General features: G+C 34.4%; 1 protein-coding gene across 3 annotated transcripts in view; it reads left to right on the forward strand.

Moving 5' to 3' along the window:
- LOC106884202 (uncharacterized) overlaps positions 1-23,101 on the forward strand; it is a 29,031-nt gene that overhangs the window by 4,267 nt on the left and 1,663 nt on the right. For 2 of the 3 annotated variants that reach the window (XM_014935450.3, XM_089341238.1), the window contains exons 2-3: positions 2,485-2,774; positions 17,718-17,825. In XM_014935450.3, the coding sequence (XP_014790936.2) occupies positions 2,485-2,774; positions 17,718-17,825 (398 nt within the window). Of the gene's footprint in view, positions 1-407; positions 548-2,484; positions 2,775-17,717; positions 17,826-23,101 lie in introns of those variants that run through there. The other variant, XM_089341236.1, reaches the window with a different exon arrangement.

Consider the following 23,101-nt stretch of genomic DNA (forward strand, 5'->3'; position numbering starts at 1 on the left):
ATATATATATATATATATATATATATATATATATATATATATATATATATATATATATATATATATATATATATATATATATATATATATATATATATATATATATATATATATATATATATATATATATATATATATATATATATATATATATATATATATATATATATATATATATATATATATATATATATATATATATATATATATATATATATATATATATATATATATATATATATATATATATATATATATATATATATATATATATATATATATATATATATATATATATATATATATATATATATATATCTGTCTGGACGCAGTGACTGACAACAGAATGTTATAGTCGAGTCTTACTGCGTATCTGATAAAATATTCCGAGCTTTCGAATAAAAGTGTGAGAAGGCCGCGGCCGTTTGAGTGGTGATAGCGTTTCATTGGTTAAGTTTCAATTCCATCAACCAATGAGCGACAGTTTGGCATGTTGCTGTCTTCAAGAATTTTGTGTTACTCATTTTCATCTTCTTTTCGCTGTATGGTATGTCGTTTTAGATTTTGGTAATGATTTTCTAAAAATTAATACTATCAATATTTTTTTTAGCATACATCTCTTTATAATACAGCTATTAATAATATACTAGCTGCTGCTCAGTATCTCTCCGTATGATAATAAACAAATATTTTTATTGGTTACCATTCAACCCCTTTGGCAAAAATAATTATGTTTTTACTACCCTACTAAAATTACATCTAATTACACCGCTTGTAGCTATTCTCGTGAATAGCTAAATACTTTTTTATTTTTCTGGCCTAAAGCATTTTTGGTTTATTATTCTTGTCAAGATGGTCAATTTTCTCTCATCATTCTATAACAAAATGCTTCTTCGATTTCAGTTAACATACATTTTTACTGTAATACAGTTTTGTATCTATTAACAAGTAATTTACTGTTAATTTTTTCTCTATAAGCAACAGTTTTTTTAATAATTAGTAAATAAATAAATGAATTGTCACTATTTCAACCTGCATACAACTTGACTTTAATGTGGACAGCCTTACACGTGGTTTTCTTAATGTATTTATTTCAATTATCAACCTTATTTGACTCATAAAATAATATCTTGATATTTTTCGTTCACTTTTGTCACTAAGCTTCAGTATGATAAACTTTGCTGTATTCGGTGACAATTAGATTCCTTCACTTTTAAATTAATGCTTTGCGTGATTTCTCCGTCTTTGATTGACAAATAATTTGTCAACAATATATATAGCAATAACTCACTAACTATATATCAGTAAAGATATTCATTCTGCTCTGTTGTTAATGTAAACAATATTAATCATATATATTCACGAATTGAAACAAGGTTCTTTTGATATTGAACACATTCAAAGAATTTATTGTTCACTATAGATAGCAAAGGAAACTGTGAGTAGATTTGTTTGATTGATATTGAGAGACGCCCGACGTGCATATATATATATATATGTGTGTGTTTGTGTTTGTGTGTGTGTGTGTGTGTGTGTGTGTGTGTGTGTGTGTGTGTGTGTGTGTGTGTGTGTGTGTGTGTGTTTGTATGTGTCTGCCCCCACACCACCATTACTTGACAACCGATGTTGGTGTGTTTACATCACCATAACTTAGCGGTTGGACAAAAGTTACTGACAGAATAAGTACTAGGCTTACAAAGAATAAGTCCTGGGATAGATGGCTTGGACTAAAAATTTTAAGGCTGTGCTACAATATGACTGCAGTCAAAATGATTGAAACATACAAGAATAAAAGATATACGTCGGAGATTTAAGGAACTGCGGCTGTTGCAAGTAATGGCTTCACAGAGACATACTGGGCAATGGGCTCAGAGATGTGCTTCCAGAATATAGATTTCATCATTATAGCCGAGATATGCAGGGTTTATATAAGCACTGCTCATCTCCAATCATCTTAGTCGTTTGTCATCTTCTCATAGGTTTATCATCTTGAGATTGGTCTTCACCCTCTTTGCTTGTTTTTCAAATTCTCTGCATTCGGAGCCATCTTCTGCATTGATGACTCAGTATAATTTAAAAACTGGTCTGTCTTCATCCTAGAACAGTGAATCAAAAAAATGAAGAAAAGATGATAGCTGGATTAATTCCAGCTTTGCATGTTTTCTGAAAGGGAAATTGTCGTTAGGCATATAATATTCGGAACGTGTTCTCCGTAACCTGGCAGAAGGAATTCTATTTTCATCTTATGTGCTTCAGCTACTAAATAATCGCAGAAATGAAAATTTATAAAATTATTTAAATATCCTGTTTTTTCGTTAATGTGACGACATTAATCAATTATTTTTAATTATTAATAAATTTACAGAATAAAATTAAAGTCACCAACTAGCATATAACATTTGTTGATTAATTAAATTGATGAGGAATGCACACTTTGAAATATTACTTATGGAAACTAATTTCTTTTTTCATATAACACAAAAGTTGAGGTACTGAACGTTGATCCACCGTTATACGATGATCTACCATCATACGATGATCCACCGTCATACGATGAAGTCATGGGATATTCATCGGCTTTTGAGAATCCTACGACATCTGAACATACCGCACTGCCAGAATATCCACCACTTCCATATACACTACAACCCATACACTCATCACAACCAACACGACCTGGTTACCAGTCACAACCACCAGTACCCGAACACCCGTCACTACCGCCATTTGATTACAATTTAGATTTTTCAGAGCAACAACGACAGACTAATGCTGTAAGCAACTATTTTTTTTCTCTTATTTTACTTTTTACTGTTCTACAACCATTTATCCTAAACAGAGATTTTATGCTTGTTGTGCCGACGCGCTCAGGCGAAGAAGTAGGATCTCCCAAGACATATAAATGGCCGTGGTAGCAGTCGTGTAGCGGTTGAGTAGAGATCATCCGAAGGTGCTAGATAGCAGTAACTTGAGACAGAACAGTTTAGCAACTTTTAGTCATCAAAAGATGACTATACAAGGAAGTCATCTTGAAGAATTTTTAGTCAGTCACATCATTATATGGAGCACAATAAATGTTTTAGTTTGGAATTTATTTTATCAATCTTTATTTATCGAATGTCCGACAGGTTCTGCAGAACTACGATAGTAACAGTAGCAATCGGAGTAACTGACATGGAAGATGTATACACACGAATGTGTACGTGTGTGTGTGTGCGTGCGTTCACGCATGTATTTATATGTATGTATTTGTGTGGGGGTATGAGTGTATGTGTGTGTATGCGCGTGTGTATATGTGTGTGTGTGCGTGTGCGTACGTATGTATGTCTGTGTGTGTGCGCGCGCGTGTGTGTGTGTGTGTGTGAATGCATGATGGTTCCCTCAAATTTTCCATCAACTATATTCAATTCACCCGCTATTTGTCAATTCAAAGGTATGGTAGAGCCTAGCTCCATGTTGACCAAGCTATCGTGCAATAGGATCAAACCTGAAACTTTCTGGTTCTAAAGTTTCTTAATCACAAAGTAATGAGTGGTCCTTCAAAAGTAAAAGGCTTAAGCACATAATGAAAGTGAGTTCAGAAAAAGAGTTTGACAGAGATGGCCAAAACAGTAGACAGTAAAACTAGGTAATTTTGATATTCATTTTCGTTTTCTAAAAACTGGGTTCACCTTAACCTAGAATCAATTAAATAAGTTCAATACAAGGCAGTCAATTCAATCAACTATATTCTTCCTTTTTAAATATAATTATACTTCTAATGAAACGGAAATAATGTTTTAATAACTGAATCAAGTATTCAAACTAGCAGAGGTAGCTATAATAGTGTGCTTAAGAAGTTCACCCAGCATTCATAAGATGCCTGTTCTGGGCCTAGGGCATAGATGTTTGAGCAAATATTTTTTATTATTATAGGAACGCAGATCGATTCAAACTTTGTGGGTGAAATTGTTTAGACGGAAACTATGTAGAAACAACTTGGTTAGAAGTGAAGCAGTAAATCAGAGGGTCAAACTTGTCTCATATTGTGTCAAGCTGATTTGGTCTGAAAATTATATTAAGCATACACGTGTTTCTGTGGAATATTCAGCTAGTTACTCATTAATAAATAAGTACTTCTGTTGACCCTTGCAACTTAATGCTAATTTTGAAACTGGTTGGGGTTCCGTCATCACTCAAAATCAGTCAGCAATATTTTAGATATCCCAGAACAGGGTATAATCTTAATGACAAACCAGATTTCAATTTAGCTTTTCATTTAAGCTAATTGTTTTTATAATTGCTTTTAGCGTAAAGCAGGATTTGAGAACCTCAACAGTGTTTCGGGCGGTGTGAAACACATCTGAACCGAGACAATAAGATAAATGATCTTTCACAAAGTAAGAAGACTACAACATATATTAAAGTTTTATTGCAAATGCATCATTTGGAAGTTTCGAATTTTAATGTACACAGAGTTTTTTTTTTCAAAGGATGATACATTCTCCACTTTCATCAGAGAGTCACCAATCACTGGATTGAATGTCTTACAGACCTGGCCTTCATTATTTTATGTTCTAAATTTAGATCATACGGGCTCAACTTTGTCATCATTCCAAGGTTGACAAATTAAGTTCCTGTCACCTAATCAATTTGATATATTTCTTCTACGTGTTTGCAGAGTTGTACCAATGAAAGACATTATCATTTATAATGAAATGTAGAGAGAAATTAGTCATTACATTAGCTAAATAAATCATGTGTGGTTTAGGAATATTCCAAAATTAAGAAAGTTCTCATTTTAATTTTAATGTATACATTTTTTTTATCTTCATAACATCGTTTCTTTATATTAAACATTTCAAATGAATTAGTTAAACTTGTTTAAAGAGCGAGATTGATGACTGTTTTGTCATGCTACAGACTAAGATTATGCCTTCAATCTTATACTCTACAGACATTTTGAAAGGGTAACACTCAAACATATACAATGAAAAATGAAATGGTATTAAAGATTTATTGGGAACTTGTGACCTCGACTCTTTCAAGGTGTTTGAAACTAGTGTAAGGAAGGGAAGAAATGGACAATAGACAAAAGAATTAATGAAACGTTTTCAATGGGGTAAACTCTGCTGGAGGATGGTTTAAATCAACTATCGAAAAGCCGAGCTGAGTCCCTCTGGTAGGAAGCCATACAGATTCTATCTATTAAATTTTACTCACAAGAATTAGTTGGCGTGAAGCTATGGTTAATGACATCTGATCAAAATGCTGTGCTGTGGGATTGAACCTGAGCCATGTGGTTGAGAAAGAAACTATTGAACCACATTGCAATGTCTGTGCTTTATCACATTGAGCAAGTTATCAGTTTTTACTGCATGGATGATACAACTTTTCATATCCCATTCAAATAAATATAGTTCATTTGTGCCTAAAGACAGAGAATCAAACATTCTATTTATTCAATTGAACTACAAAAATGAAGATACTTCAGGTAGAACTCTTTCGCTAGCGAAGTCTAATTTAGTCCTTGCTGCCCCATTCCAGTGAAACATACGTGGTAAGAGGCGAAATTTTGGTGACGCTGAGATACCTGATGATTATACAGAAGGATTTCCGATAATGTTAAAGATTCGGAATAAGTGCTTACAACATCTCTGAGAAGTTCCTACAGTTTCTATGGTGACGGGGTAAAGTATCTCTGATGTTAATTCTACATATATTCAGAAGCCGTATAATCTAGTCATGTTGAATAAATATATATTCTTGTAAAATAAGGATTGCTATTGTTGTTGTTGTCCTTCCAGGCCAAATCTTATTAACCAATCCTTTATTCGAAGGACATAGTTATAACCATTCAGTCTTTTTATAAAGCATTCTATCAGCACATTATCCCATGTGTTATTTCTCCAAAAGAATATAGAATTTTATCTAAGGTAGACATGGGGCTATTGTCATTAAGAAGTCAAAGTACCATATACAGGCACCTTCATTGGCTTGTTTGGGATTATCATCATCATCATCATCATCATCATCATCATCATCATCATCATCATCATCATCATCATCATCATTATCATTATTATTATTATTATATATAGTGTGACCCCTCTGTCCGGCATTCGCCATGATAGAGTGCTAGCCACTATACCTTTTTTCTATTTTCTCTCCCTATTTATTTCTGTGTTCCTTTCTGTCGAAGAGCATAGGCTCGAAACGTAAAAGACTTTCTCACTTTCCGAGCGTTAAACTAATACATCTGTTTATTGCTTACACACCCGTCCTCGTGTTTTTTTTTTTGTAATTTCTCACTATATATATATGTGTGTGTGTGTGTGTGTGTATTTGTCCCACCACCACCAACATCGCTTGACAACTGATGCTGCTGTGTTTACGTCCCTGTAACTTAGCGGTTCAGCAAAAAAGTGCGATAGAATAAGTGCTAGATAGAGATCGATATAATAAGTCCTGGGGTCGATTTGCTCGACTAAAGGCGGTGCTCTAGCATGGCCGCAGTCAAATGACTGAAAGAAATAAAAGAAAAAAATACGAATATGAAATTCTTTGTCTGTCTGTTCTCTATGCATTCTCGAACGGCTCGACCAAATTAAATCAAATTTTACAACGCACCGTACATCCCTGTGTCGAAGACACTTCGGCCTCCAGGACGCACCCTAATTTTGAAAAACAAAAATTTGAAAAAAAAAAAATATATAATAGTCATAAAAATAAGTTCCTGACACTTCGTGTCTTGTTACCTTAACAGGTGCAATGAAGAAAGAAACACCACTGTAATCTCCAGCACGCCACTTAAAATGTTCCGAGCATTTATTTTGGCTGTTCGTCTAACACTTATTTGCGTTATCCCTTACGCCGGCTAATCGTGACCCCACACTCGCGTCTGTAAAACTAATAAAAGGTAGCACTCACCAGCCTTGCCAATTTGTTTTGTAGGACCGTCAGTACAGAGACATGGTATGGTAAGTTTATTCTCAAAGTTTGCACCTACCCTTATGTGCCCATTGTAATACTGAAAATACTCTACGACATGGATTATTATTATTGTTGTTGTTGTTGTTGTTGTTCTTCTTCTTCTTCTTCTTCTTCTTCTTCTTCTTCTTTCTCTTTTTCTTCTTCCTCTTCCTCTTCTTCCTCTTCCTCTTCTTCTTCTTCTTCTTCTTATTATTATTATTATCATCATCATTATCATTATTATTATAATCATTATCATTATCATTATTATCATTATTATTATCATTATTTATTATTATCATTATTTATTATTATCATTATTATCATTATTATTATTATTATTATTATTATTATTATTACTATTACTACTATTATCAGTGATATAATTGTTTTTATTTTTTAGTATTTGTCATTGTTATATTAACAGACTCAGACGTTACACAGGTGGTGGTGGGCAATGGTAGTAGTGATAGTCGGGCCTGACATTCCTGTGCTATCAGCATAGTAGTAGGTGTAGCATTAACAGCTGCAGCATATTATCATTATTTTTATTTTTATCATTAACACCATCACCACCACTACTACTGTTATTACCATTATTACTATTTCCATTTATTATTAAAAGATTTTATTAAATGTTCTTCATTTTCAACGTTTGTCCTGTACTTGAGATAATCATAAATATGTGGTTGTTGGAAGAAACAGTTGGGGGAAGTCTTGCAGCTTGGTGACTAGATCAAATTCTACAGGTCTATAAATAGATTCGGCAGATGGTGTGGAGGTCAGCCATATTATTATTATTATTATTATTATTATTGTTCAGTAGTTTTATTTTTATAACGTGCTTTCACTTCACTACCGAGCGCAGCTCTGTGCGCCTTGGGTGTGTGTTGTGGTTTGCTGTGGTGCTCTTATGGTTACTGTATTGAAAGTGTTTTGCGTAGGATGTGTGCAGTGCCCAGTAGTGCAATTTTCTGTATGTTATATATATTTGTAAGTCCTGGTGTTTTTGTTATGTATTTGTCTGAATAATTTTTTATTATACCTACTATGATAGGAATTGTTTCTGTTTTTAGATTCCACATTCGAGTTATCTCTATTTCCAGGTCTTTGTATTTTGAAAGTTTTTCCATTTCTTTTAGAGAGACGTTGTCATCTGCTGGTATTGATACATCAATTAGAAAGCATTTTTTTTCTTCATGATTTTTAACAACTATATCTGGCCTATTTGCCTTAATTTCTCTATCTGTGTATATTGGCATATCCCAGAGTATGGTTGCTTTCTCGTTTTCTGTGAGCTTTTCTGGCGTGTGTTTATACCATCTTTTTTCTGTTGTTATTCCATAGTGTTGGCATAGCTTCCAGTGTATGTAGGTCCCAGTTCTGTCGTGTCTGTGAATATATTCCTTCTTAGCCAGGACTGGACAGCCAGAGATAATATGATTTATTGTTTATTGTCCATCTCCACAAATTCTACAGTTACTTGTTATGTTTCTTTGCATTATATGTTTTTGGTAATTTCTGGTGGGGAGGCTTTGGTCTTGTGCAGCAATTAAAAATCCTTCAGTCTCTGCTTTGAGTCCTGAGCTTCTCAACCATTGCTGGGATTTTTCTCTGTCTATTTCTTTTGCATTTACTTTAGCCCAGTATTTACCATGTAGGGGCTTTTCTTGCCATCGTTTTATCATGGTCCGTTGCTGTTCTAGTTTTAGTTTGGATTTCATTTGTTTTATAGCTTTTCTTCTTCTTCTTCTTCTTCTTCTTCTTCTTCTTCTTCTTCTTCTTCTTCTTCTTCTTCTTCTTCTTCTTCTTCTTCTTCTTCTTCTTCTTCTTCTTCTTCTTCTTCTTCTTCTTCTTCTTCGTATTTGTTAGGTAGATTGATTTCTTGTTTGTATTTGTCAGCTTCCTTAAATACTGAAAACAGTTTTTTGTTTTGCTCGTGTTTTGTGGCTATTTGTATTAGTTTTCCTTGCTTCTGGAGTAGGTGTTTTTGCAGTCCTATGTTGGTTATTTTATAAGTTTTCTAGCTGTATAAGACCCTTGCCACCTTCTGTGCGTTGTATATATAGCCTTTCTATGTCAGATTTTGGGTGGTGCATCCTATATACTGTCATTATTTTTCTTGTTTTCCTGTCTATTTTAGATAGTTCGTTTAGTGTCCAGTTAAGGATGTTGTAGCTGTAGCTTATAACTGGGACAGCTAAAGTGTTGATACTCATTATCTTGTTTTTAGCATTGAGCTCTGTTTTTAGTATTGATCTAACTCGTCTATAGTACTCTTTCTTTATTTTTTCTTTCATTTGTGTATGTTGTATCCTATCTAGTTCATTGACTCTTAAATACTTATATGGTTGGCTTTCGTCTAGTTCTCTTATTTCATTGGCTTTATCTAGTGTTATATTGCTACTTTTAACTAATTTTCCTCTTTTCAGGGTTGCTTTGGCACATTTTTCTAATCCGAATTTCATATCTATTTCCTTGGTAAAGCCGTGTACTGTCTGTAGTAGTGTTTCTAGCTCTTTGTCGTTTTTTGCATATAATTTTAGGTCATCCATATATAGAAGGTGGCTGACTGTTTTTCCGTAGCATTTGTAACCGCATCCAGTTCTATTTAGCAATTCGGTTAAAGGTGTGAGTGCCAGGCAGAACAGGAGTGGAGAGAGCGTGTCTCCCTGGAATATTCCTCTTCTAATGGGGATGGCTTTCGTTTTCACAAGTCCCTCTTTTGTTTGGAGCTGTAGCACTGTCTGCCATTTGTTCATTGAGTGCCTTATGTATTTTATAATAATTGGTGCCACCTTGTTTATGGCTAGTGTTTCCAGAATCCACATGCGGGGAACACTGTCGAAAGCCTTTTGGTAGTCCACCCAGGCCATACTGAGGCCTTTCTTCTTTCTGCGGCTGTCTTCAGTTATGGCTTTATTGATCAATAATTGGTCTTTACAGCCGTATGAGCCCTTGCAGCATCCCTTCTGCTCTTCTGGAAACAGGTTGTTATTTTCCAGGTGCTTACTCAATCTCTGCGATATTATTGCAGTAAAGGCTTTGTAGATCGTAGGGAGTCAGGTTATAGGTCTATAGTTTTGTGGTTTCTCCGTTTCCGTGAATTTGGGGATTAAGATGGTTTTCCCTTTCGTGAGCCACTCAGGCATTGTCTCTGGTTCTGCTAGTATGTTGTTAAAGTTTTCTGCCAGCTTTTTATGCATTCCCGGTAGGGGTTTTAACCAGAAGTTGGGGATCTTGTCGTGTCCAGGTGCCTTCCAGTTGCTTAGTCTTTGCAGTGTCTGGGTGACCTCTTCAGTTGTTATAGGGGCCCAGAGTTGCTCAGGTGCTAAGTTCGTTGTTTTAATGGTCCTTTTCTGGGGGTTGTGGTTGCTTCACCGACCATATTTGTTTCCAGAATTCTTCCAGTTCTTCTGCTGTTGGTGCTGCAGTAATGTCTATTTTATTTTTACCCAGTTCTTGGTAGAGTTTTTTGGGGGGTTGGATTTGAACTGTTTGTTTTGTTCAAAGAAACGTTGGCGTTTCTCATACCGAGAGCCACTACATGAGAGCCACTACCTGGTACTGCATCCGGGTATTTATTATTATTATTATTATTATTATTATTATTATTATTATTATTGTTATTATTATTATCATCATCATTATTATTATTATTATTATTATTATTATTATTATTATTATTATCATTATTATCATTATCATTATTATTATTATTATTATTATTATTATTATTATTATTATTATTATTATTATTATTATTATTATTATTATTATTATTATTATTATTATTATTATTATTATTATCATCATTATTGTTCAGTAGTTTTATTTTTATAACGTGCTTTCACTTCACTACCGAGCGCAGTTCTGTGCGCCTTGGGTATGTGCTGTGGTTTGCTGTGGTGCTCTTATGTTTACTGTATTGAAAGTGTTTTGCGTAGAATGTGTGCAGTACCCAGTAGTGCAATTTTCTGTATGTTATATATATTTGTAAGTCCTGGTGTTTTTGTTATGTATTTGTCTGAATAATTTTTTATTATACCTACTATGATAGGAATTGTTTCTGTTTTTAGATTCCACATTCGAGTTATCTCTATTTCCAGGTCTTTGTATTTTGAAAGTTTTTCCATTTCTTTTCGAGAAACGTTGTCATCTGCTGGTATTGATACATCAATTAGAAAGCATTTTTTTTCTTCGTGATCTTTGACAACTATATCTTTTCTATTTGCCTTAATTTCTCTATCTGTGTGTATTGGCATATCCCAGAGTATGGTTGCTTTCTCGTTTTCTGTGAGCTTTTCTGGCGTGTGTTTATACCATCTTTTTTCTGTTGTTATTCCATAGTGTTGGCATAGCTTCCAGTGTATATAGGTCCCAGCTCTGTCGTGTCTGTGAATATATTCCTTCTTAGCCAGGACTGGGCAGCCAGAGATAATATGATTTATTGTTTCTTGTCGATCTCCACATATTCTACAGTTACTTGTTATATTTCTATTCATTATATGTTTTTGGTAATTTCTGGTGGGGAGGCTTTGGTCTTGTGCAGCAATTAAAAATCCTTCAGTCTCTGCTTTGAGTCCTGAGCTTCTCAGCCATTGCTGGGATTTTTCTCTGTCTATTTCTTTCGCATTTAGTTTAGCCCAGTATTTACCATGTAGGGGCTTTTCTTGCCATCGTTTTATCATGGTTCGTTGCTGTTCTAGTTTTAGTTTGGATTTCATTTGTTTTATAGCTTTTATTATTATTATTGTTATTGAGTGAGAGAACAGTCAGTGCATGCCATCAAAGTTACACTGGTGTAAAATATACGATGCCCATTATACCCATCTGATATGAGTACACCAGGCACATGCATCACAATCGTATGTGCGCGACATGGTGATCTCATATTAAGATAAATAGCGCATGACCTTGCAGGTGGGGCTCAGTTAGAATTTTCTTCAGGTCGAGTAGCCCATCCCGCTCAAAAGGTCCCTAAATAAGGTTTGTTTAAAGATGTTAAGCAAAGCACCCATATTTCCAGAGGTGAATTATTCAAACCCCAAAGAATTCCTCTCAACACATGGCTATGATGCTCCCCCACTACATCTGCTCATGATCAGAGATGCACATATCGTCAGCCGCCAAGGAACATGCTCAACTGGTTAAGGTGAAACAACTGACAAGCAAATCTGTGGTATTAAGCAGAATATTTGCTGTAGCCCATCTTTTATACCAAGACAAAACAATGTACATGATAACACTTCCAATCAATTAAGATCAGAAGCCATGAGAGCCACTACCTGGTACTGCATCCGGGTATTTATTATTATTATTATTATTATTGTTCAGTAGTTTTATTTTTATAACGTGCTTTCACTTCACTACCGAGCGCAGTTCTGTGCGCCATGGGTATGTGCTGTGGTTTGCTGTGGTGCTCTTATGTTTACTGTATTGAAAGTGTTTTGCGTAGAATGTGTGCAGTACCCAGTAGTGCAATTTTCTGTATGTTATATATATTTGTAAGTCCTGGTGTTTTTGTTATGTATTTGTCTGAATATTTTGTTATTATACCTAAGGCACCTACTATGATAGGAATTGTTTCTGTTTTTAGATTCCACATTCGAGTTATCTCTATTTCCAGGTCTTTGTATTTTGAAAGTTTTTATTATTATTATTATTATTATTATTATTATTATTATTATTATTAGTATTATTATTATTATTATTATTATCATTATTATTATTATTATTATTCAGTAGTTTTATTTTTATAACGTGCTTTCACTTCACTACCGAGCGCAGCTCTGTGCGCCTTGGGTATGTGCTGTGGTTTGCTGATTATTATTATTATTATTATTATTATTATTATTATTATTATTATTATTATTATTGTCCTGCATCGTTTTCATCATCATCATTATTATTATTATTATTATTATTATTATTATTATTATTATTATTATTATTATTATTATTATCATTATTATTATTATTATTATTATTATCATTATTATTATTATTATTATTATTATTATTATTATTATCATTATTATTATTATTATTATTATTATTATTATTATTATTATTATTCAGTAGTTTTATTTTTATAACGTACTTTCACTTCACTACCGAGCGCAGCTCTGTGCGCCTTGGGTATGTGCTGTGGTTTGCTGTGGTGCTCTTATGTTTACTGTATTGAAAGTGTTTTGCGTAGAATGTGTGCAGTACCCAGTAGTGCAATTTTCTGTATGTTATATATATTTGTAAGTCCTGGTGTTTTTGTTATGTATTTGTCTGAATATTTTTTTATTATACCTAAGGCACCTACTATGATAGGAATTGTTTCTATTTTTAGATTCCACATTCGAGTTATCTCTATTTCCAGGTCTTTGTATTTTGAAAGTTTTTCCATTTCTTTTAGAGAAACGTTGTCATCTGCTGGTATTGAAACATCAATCAGAAGGCATTTTTTTCCTTCATGATCTTTGACAACTATATCTGGTCTATTTGCCTTAATTTCTCTATCTGTGTGTATTGGCATATCCCAGAGTATGGTTGCTTTCTCGTTTTCTGTGAGCTTTTCTGGCGTGTGTTTATACCATCTTTTTTCTGTTGCTATTCCATAATGTTGGCATAGCTTCCAGTGTATATAGGTCCCAGCTCTGTCGTGTCTGTGAATATATTCCTTCTTAGCCAGGACTGGACAGCCAGAGATAATATGATTTATTGTTTCTTGTCGATCTCCACATATTCTACAGTTACTTGTTATATTTCTTTTCATTATGTGTTTTTGGTAATTTCTGGTGGGGAGGCTTTGGTCTTGTGCAGCAATTAAAAATCCTTCAGTCTCTGCTTTGAGTCCTGAGCTTCTCAGCCATTGCTGGGATTTTTCTCTGTCTATTTCTTTCGCATTTAGTTTAGCCCAGTATTTACCATGTAGGGGCTTTTCTTGCCATCGTTTTATCATGGTCCGTTGCTGTTCTAGTTTTAGTTTGGATTTCATTTGTTTTATAGCTTTTGTTGTTTCTTCTTCTTCTTCTTCGTATTTGTTAGGTAGATTGATTTCTTGTTTGTATTTGTCAGCTTCCTTAAATACTGAAAACAGTTTTTTGTTTTGCTCGTGTTTTGTGGCTATTTGTATTAGTTTCCCTTGCTTCTGGAGTAGGTATTTTTGCAGTCCTATGGTGGTTATTTTATAATAGTTTTCTAGCTGTATAAGACCCCTGCCACCTTCTGTGCGTTGTATATATAGTCTTTCTATGTCAGATTTTGGGTGGTGCATCCTATATCCTGTCATTATTTTTCTTGTTTTCCTGTCTATTTTACATAGTTCGTTTAGTGTCCAGTTAAGGATGTTGTAGCTGTAGCTTATAACTGGGACAGCTAAAGTGTTGATACTCATTATCTTGTTTTTAGCATTGATCTCTGTTTTTAGTATTGATCTAACTCGTCTATAGTACTCTTTCTTTATTTTTTCTTTCATTTGTGTATGTTGTATCCTATCTAGTTCATTGACTCCTAAATACTTATATGGTTGGCTTTCGTCTAGTTCTCTTATTTCATTGGCTTTATCTAGTGTTATATTGCTACTTTTAACTAATTTTCCTCTTTTCAGGGTTGCTTTGGCACATTTTTCTAATCCGAATTTCATTTCTATTTCCTTGGTAAAGCCGTGTACTGTCTGTAGTAGTGTTTCTAGCTCTTTGTCGTTTTTTGCATATAATTTTAGGTCATCCATATATAGAAGGTGGCTGACTGTTTTTCCATAGCATTTGTAACCGCATCCAGTTCTATTTAGCAATTCTGTTAGAGGTGTGAGTGCCAGGCAGAACAGGAGTGGAGAGAGCGTGTCTCCCTGGAATATTCCTCTTCTAATGGGGATGGCTTTCGTTTTCACAAGTCCCTCTTTTGTTTGGAGCTGTAGCACTGTCTGCCATTTGTTCATTGAGTGCTCTATGTATTTTATGATAATTGGTGCCACCTTGTTTATGGCTAGTGTTTCCAGAATCCACGTGTGGGGAACACTGTCGAAAGCCTTTTGGTAGTCCACCCAGGCCATACTGAGGCCTTTCTTCTTTCTGCGGCTGTCTTCAGTTATGGCTTTATTGATCAATAATTGATCTTTACAGCCGTATGAGCCCTTGCAGCATCCCTTCTGCTCTTCTGGAAACAGGTTGTTATTTTCCAGGTGTTTACTCACTCTCTGTGATATTATTGCAGTAAAGGCTTTGTAGATCGTAGGGAGACAGGTTATAGGTCTATAGTTTTGTGGTTTCTCCGTTTCCGTGGATTTGGGGATTAAGATGGTTTTCCCTTTTGTGAGCCATTCAGGCATTGTTTCTGGATCTGCTATTATGTTGTTAAAGTTTTCTGCCAGCTTTTTATGCATTGCTGGCAGGTGTTTTAACCAGAAATTGGGGATCTTGTCGTGTCCAGGTGCTTTCCAGTTGCTTAGTCTTTGCAGTGTCTGGGTGACCTCTTCAGTTGTTATAGGGGCCCAGAGTTGCTCAGGTGCTAAGTTCGTTGTTTTAATGGTCCTTTTTTGGGGTTGTTGCTTCACCGACCATATTTGTTTCCAGAATTTCTCTAGTTCTTCTGCTGTTGGTGCTGAAGTAATGTCTATTTTATTTTTACCCAGTTCTTGGTAGAGTTTTTTGGGGTTGGATTTGAACTGTTTGTTTTGTTCAAAGAAACGTTGGCGTTTCTCATACCGGCGGATCCTCTGTTCTTTGGCAAGGATGTCTTGCTTTAGTTTTTCTTTTGCCTCAGGTAAGTCTTTTTCTGTAATGCTGTATTTGTACAGTATTTTTGTTTTCTTCTTGTTACTTAGTAGTGTTGATTGTTTACTAATTTCGTTGAGAATCGATAAATCTTTTCTCTTTTTTTTAATTTTGTTCTGGATGTTATTTATCCACAAGGTCTGTTTGGGTGGTAGAACTCCTGTTCGGATGGGTTTGAGTGAGTATCCTGCTTCTTTTGTGGCTGCAGTGGCTGCCGCATATACCATGTCATTTAGCTCAGTGATATTGCCTGTTGTTTCTGTGGTTGTTAGTTCCGTGACGGCCAGGTTTATGCTATTTATTATTGATGTTGTTTTATTGTCTATTTTGATTTTTGGGAGATATAATCTGTGGTCCATTCTAAGATCTGTGGTTTTCAGTTCTTCGGTTATTTTCATTTTCATAGTATCGTAATTATTAGGTTTCCCTTCGTTATTTCCAGGCTTTATATTTGTTTTGCCTTCCTTTTCATTCATATGTTTGTCTGTGGTGTTCTGGATTGGTGCTTTTTGTACACTATTATACATCTCTACGGTCTGGGTTTGTTGTTTTTTGTTTACTTCGTTTTTGCCGGGCATGTTACGTTTGTCCTCGTGTTTTGCTATCTCAGTGTTTATATTATTATTTGGCATTGCTGTGTGACTACTATCTAGATTTTCCTGATGTATTTTTTCTTTCAATTGCTCTATTTCTATTTCTGATATTTTTTTTGCTTTTAGAATATATCTTCTTATGTTAGCTAGTTTGTTAGGGTTCATTGTTTTATCGAGGTCTATATTTACATTATTTTTCTTCCATGTTTTATATGTATGTGTTGTTGCGTTTTCGTTTTTTGGGTAGAGTACTGCTGTGAAATAGGCGTGTAGGATCGAAATGTGTTCCTCACGTGTCCATTTATGCCGTTTTGGTTTTGTTTGCGGGACATGAGGAACAACGTCCGGCCCTTTATTTTGACGGTCGTCGTTTTCGTAGGGTACCGGTTCGTTTATTTCTGTTGTCAGATTGTTTTGCACGTTCATATCTTCGTATTTTTTTCTTAACAAGCTTACAGTACGTACTTCTCGGTTGTTATTCTTGGGTGAAATAATACCGGTGTTATTTAATATGTTTGTAATTTTTTTGTACATGGTGTTTTGGGGTTCGAAGATGGTCTGATTTTGATGTAACACGTGTGTTTACGATCGCTGTGCGGGTAGTGGAGGTATCAAGTTAAAATACATCATTATATTTGTAAAAATAGAGATAAATTTCAATGAGTATTACATACTCGGATATAGTCCAACCCTTTGTCAGCTATTTTTTGTATATGGTGTTTGGGTTTGGGGATGGTCTGTATATTATTATCATCATCATCATCATTATTATTATTATTATTATTATTATTATTATTATTATTATTATCATTATTATTATTATCATTATTATTATTATCATCATTATTATTATTATTATTATTATTATTATTATTATTATTATTATTATTATCATCATCATCATCATTATTATTATTATTATTATTATTATTATTATTATTATTATTATTATCATCATCATCATCATCATCATCATCATCATCATCATCATCATCATCATCATCATCATCATCATTATTATTCATTGTAAGGCGGTGTGCTGGCAGCATCGTTAGCATGCCAGGCAAAATGCCTAGCGGTGTTTCGGGCCTTTTTACGTTCTTAGTTAAAATTCTGCAGCGGTCGACTTTGCCTTTCATCCTTTCAGGGTCGATAAAATGAGTACCAGCTTAGTACTGGAGTTGATATAAATAACTATCCCAGTTCCCCTAATTCCAAGCATTGTGCCTATAGAAAAAGTTATAATTTTAATTATCGTTGCGTCATCATCGTTGTCATTATCATTATTATCTTCTCTATCTTCCCCCGTTTGTAATTCATCATCATCATTATCATCATTATCATGAATGTCGTCATCACCTTCCTAGATGATAATCATATGTTTTTTTATTTCTTCTCTTGTCAGATACAATACAGGCAACCAGACGGATATAAAGATAAGATGTTATCAGCATCTGTCTCTATTTTCTTCTTTTTCCCAACAGGCATTGCTGCTTTCGTATGTTCATATATAGTAAGTAAAATATAGACAATTCTTCAGAGAAATTCGATTCCTATACATAGTTTTTATCCAGTCGTGGCTGTGTAGTAAGAAGTTTACTTCCCAACCACATGACTCCGAGTTCAGTTTTGCTGCATCTTTCGCAAGTGTGTATATGTAGATATATATATATAGAAAGAAAGGGAGAGAGAGAGAGAGAAAGAGAGAGAGAGAGAGAGAGAGAGAGGTTATGAGCGGTAGTGGTGTCAATTAGACCCAGAGGTTTCAGGTAATGCTGAGTAAGTACTATGGATAGACCATAGTTAAGCTCCAGGTTCGGTGGTTATGCGAATAAGGGGTCCAACGTAGGACATATTTCAGCGTGTATATATAAGGATTTACTTTTTTCGTAATGAGATAAAAAAAAAACAATAAGGTAGTGGAATCTTATATGCATACCATTCTGCCTAAACAATGGATTTACAAATACAACATTCCTGCGTATCTCACATCTATTTTCACTTCTCCATTTCACTCTCTATTTCTTATCTTATCTAAATTATCTATTGCTTAACCATCCTCTCACACCGTCTCCGATGAAGGTATGTAATAACTATCCTGGAAACAGCTGTAAGACCTTCTATTTATAAATGTTCTCAAATATACACAGCCTTGGTTTTTTATCTCATTACGAAAAGTAAATCCTTATATATATATATATATATATATATATATATATATATATATATATATATATATATAAATATATATATATATATATATATACACACATTGTAAGAGAAGGAAGGAAGAGAATTTTGATTATCCCACGTGGTGAGTTGTAATGCAAAGATATATATATATATATAATAAAAGAAGGAAAATGCACACAGTTTACATAGTTTTATTATATTTTGAGTGAAAATTATTGTGGCTGTCGACTGGTTTCGCTTTTGCTAATCATGACATTGAAATTATTTTGATTTTGTATTTACTTCAAAAGATTTTAGCCCGTGTTCTTTGTGAATGAATCAACAAGTACAAAAAGCCTAATGGGAGGTAACTGGTGATAGTTACTCTTTGGGACAGGGAAGGCAATTGCTCATTTTTGGGGAGGCTTAAATAAACACACAAAAACTCATGACCTAAAGTAGTGAGATGAAATGTATACAGTGATGGGTATGTGATCCTGAATTAAAATATATACTGAGAACAAAATCGATTATGCGTTCATATTTAGGCATGTTCTGAATTTTTCGATAAAGTAATTTTTTTTTTTTGGAGTAAAGATTTTTGCCATCATAACAGGGCAGTCCTGTTTTAGGACGATTGTTGCTGTAATTTAGCCCCAGGAGACATCGTCTCCAGCTGACTATACGACACGATCTGTGTCCTTATATTTTCGAACAAGGGAATCTAGCACCCCCACTCAGCTCAAAACAATATCTGTGTAACGCGATTTCCGGGTTATTTCGTTTCATCAGCACAGAAGATTCCCTTGTTCGAAAATATAAGGACACAAATCATGCCGTATAGCCAGCTGGGGTCGATGTCTCCTGGGGCTAAATTACAGCAACATTCGTCCTAAAACAGGACTACCATGTTATGTTGGCAAAAATCTTTACTCCAAAGTACTGTTGCTGAATATCTTTCGTTGTGAGATTTTAAAATAGTAATTTTCTAAACTTTCTTTATTTAAATTTTATTCTACAGAAACTGTTTTTTTGCAGTGGGGAAAACTGGTTGGAGATTCCCTGCACATCTCTCTATGTGTTCACTCAAAGTTATCTATCTATATCTTGGGAAACGGATCTGTTCCTTATGCACTGTGGTTCTCCGTCTAAGTGACAAACTTGTCTCTCCTGTATAGTTGTGTCCATAATCTGAACAAGTTATAACATAAATTAAGTTCACGGATGCACAAGTAGAATTTGTGCTAGACTCTTAGGAAGGGGTCATGTGAACTGTATTCGCTTTTAAACTCAGTTTTGTAACTAAGGAAAAAATTAACACCGTTTTCCCACCGTTGAAGTCAAGATTCATTATAGCTGGCCCAGCCTGTAAAACCCACCGCCTAAGCAACTTCCTTGAATCCTATTGAAACCCTTGTTGAACTACATCGAAAGCTTCATTAGAAACGATCGAGATATACTGAACCACCTATCAAAAACAACTAATGAAGAGATGTTAACGGTCTCCTTGGATGTTATTAATCTTTACACCAATATCTCACATGACTATGGGATAGAAGCAATAAAATTGTGGTTGGAAAAGTATCCCGAAGAACTTCCAGAAAGCATTTCCTATTTGATGACACTTGCTACCGAAAAAAATGTGGTGTTGCAATGAGAATGAAAGCAGCCACTGTTCTTGGGATATTTTGAATTCACTATATATGAAGTTTCATTGCAAAAATATTGATACCCATTCTACCAGTATATAAGAGAGAACTGGAAAAGATATCTGGATCACTGCTTTATCATTTGCAATGAGACCATTGATAAACTTTTGAATTCTAAATGAATACTAAATAGTATAAAGCCAAACATTCAGTTTACTACGGACTACAGCAAAGAACAACTTCCTTTCTTAGATATTCTGATAAAAAAAGAAGTCAACAGCCAAATTTTAAGTGACATTTATCATAAACCAACGGACTCGAAGTATCATCTTCTGTTTAGTTCATGCCACCCGAAACACATCAAACGAAATATTCCCTATAATTTAGCGAAAAGGACTTGCACAATAATGTCTGATAGAAATACTCGGGACCTTCGTCTTCAAGACCTCAGAAAAAATACTAACTGAGAGACACTATCCAACCTCATTTCTAGATGATGGAATTAAACGTGCCAAGAAAATAGGCATTAAAACATCAAGGGAAACAAAACGAAACACCACACCTCATCTCAAAATACTTCTGTATATATCGACTCACAACCCTAGAAACAATGAGGCATACAACACCATTGTACAAAATCTACCAATGCTCACTAGAGATAAAGTCATAAAATGTAAAATGCAACCCAAATCGCTGAAAAGACTACTGACAAATGCAAAGCAATATACAACAACCACGAAACCAATGTTTAAAAATTATGGGCGTCCAAACTGGAAAGTTTGGAATTCCAATTCAAATAAGGAGAGAGGTTCACAGTTAAGACCAACTTCACTTGTGCATCCGAGAACTTAATTTATGTTATAACTTGTTTAGGTTGTGGACACAACTACAAGCATGTCACTTAGACGGAGAACCATACTGCATAAGGAAGAGGCCTGTTTTCCCAAGGTATAAACAGATACGTTTGAGTGAACACTTAGAGAGATGTGTAGGGAATCTCCAACTGACTTTCACAGTTTTCTCCATCTACCAGTGCAAAGAAACAATTTCTGTACAAAAACATTTAAATAAAGCAAATTTATCGAAAAATGTACAACACGACTAAATATAAGCGCATAATCAACTTTGGTCTCTGTATATATTTTAATTCAAGATCACATATCCATCACTCGTTACAAATACTGTGATATCGGAAGCTGAGTCGTCGAGAAGTCGGCGAAATCGATCATAGATAGTCGTGTCTTTACTTGTCTAACTAACTATACTGCTATACTGGAGTGAACGTTACAAAAATACAACGTTGGTTTACAGCACTGAGTGGAGTTGCTAGACCTGTAGTAATAATCTCGTCTGTTCTTTTTAACCTAGTACTTTCCCTCGAATTCTATGATAGATTTTCTAGATGTTAATATTACTTCATCCCTAGAAAGATTGGAAATTTTCGCAGCAAAAGTAGCGCCTTGTTGAGGAGCACGTGGTTAATAGTATAATAGTTGTTGGATATATATAACTGAATGAATTTCTTTCTTTTATTGATAATTCTGTTGAACTAATCAATTACTTTATATCAGCTGGACCAGAGGTTAAGTTTTATAGTATCCTTAAGTGTTGGTATGTATTTATCAATCATTTGTTTTCTAATCCTGAGTAGATCTGATTTTTGGAGTATATCAATCTTACAGAAGGGTTAGTAGTGAAGTTAGGATTATGGTCTTTGAGGTTGATTCAAGTGGTTCTGAGTACGTAAAGTTCAGTCCTGTCCTCTAAATTTAATTTTTCAACTTACGTTTTTAGCCAGTAAGCTTATGTTAGTTAAGTTATTAACATGAGTTATTTTGTGGCTTTTCAGTACTCCCTAATTTTTTAAGCAGTGATTGTATAAGTTGTATTATGATTGGTACAAGTTACCAGTTATATCTGCATGCACAAGAAGTCCGGTTTTATTTTTGAGTTCCTTCAGTAGTATGTGCATTTTATTAAGTGTTGGTTCCTTCTTAGGGGAATTTGTGGAATATAATGTTCTTTGCTATACTCCAAAGTTCGTCTCTGAATCTGGCTAGTTTCTGATTAGGTGGTGGAAAAGCGCAATATTTAAATAAATGTAGTATGTTATTTTTTGTGGTGTTTCTTCTCTTTTCCCCGGTCAAAATGGTATGCGCACCACCTCATACAACGGATAAAAGAATTAGTTTTCTCAATGAGATCTTTTAAGTAGTCTTAATATTCTTTTGGGGTGGCAACAGGATATCCTTCAGGGATGTATTTATGGTAAGTCTTTTCCATATTATGCTAGACCGCTTCAGTAGCTCGTTGTAGGATGAGAATTAATACGATAAGTGTATAGGAATAAATTAACCAGGTGGGTACCCTAAGAGCTCTCCGGAGGCCGCCCTGGATCTTTAAGTGTCTGTGGTGGTTTAAAGTGCTGATTTGCATTTCTTTGTCTCAACGTTTGATGTAACCGGGTTAACTGACTTGCAGTCTCCTATACCATACCTAAAAAGACCGTTGTTCAGCTACCTCTGTCTCTGTTATGTCTACAGGTTGTTTTTTTTAACTGTGGAGCAATGCGTGTAAAGATCGAATATTTCCAAAGTGTAGGCAGTATGTGTTGTGACCTGCTCTTGTACCCTGGGTGATCCTGATGAAAGTGTTTGTCTCCTCAGAATAATTAGATGATGGCAAACAGCCAAGTCCTGCTATTATTATAAAACATACACTTATTGCATCAACACATTTTAGCAACAAAATGTAGGTATTTCTGAGTTAAACTCAACATCAGATCGTATCCACAAGAACTGATTTATGACGTTCCAGGCATTTTATCAAACTCTATAAGGATTACATTATCCAATGTGATATTATCCAATATCATTTTTTAAAGAGAGAATGTTCTGATTTGAAGAATTTGGCTGCTATTTCTAACAGGATTAGTTGAGATTGTCTCCTAGTAGTTGTGTCATAGACT

The sequence above is a fragment of the Octopus bimaculoides genome, chromosome 2 (assembly GCF_046866305.1).
Source record: "Octopus bimaculoides isolate indiv1 chromosome 2, ASM4686630v1, whole genome shotgun sequence".
Lineage (NCBI taxonomy): Eukaryota > Metazoa > Mollusca > Cephalopoda > Octopoda > Octopodidae > Octopus > Octopus bimaculoides.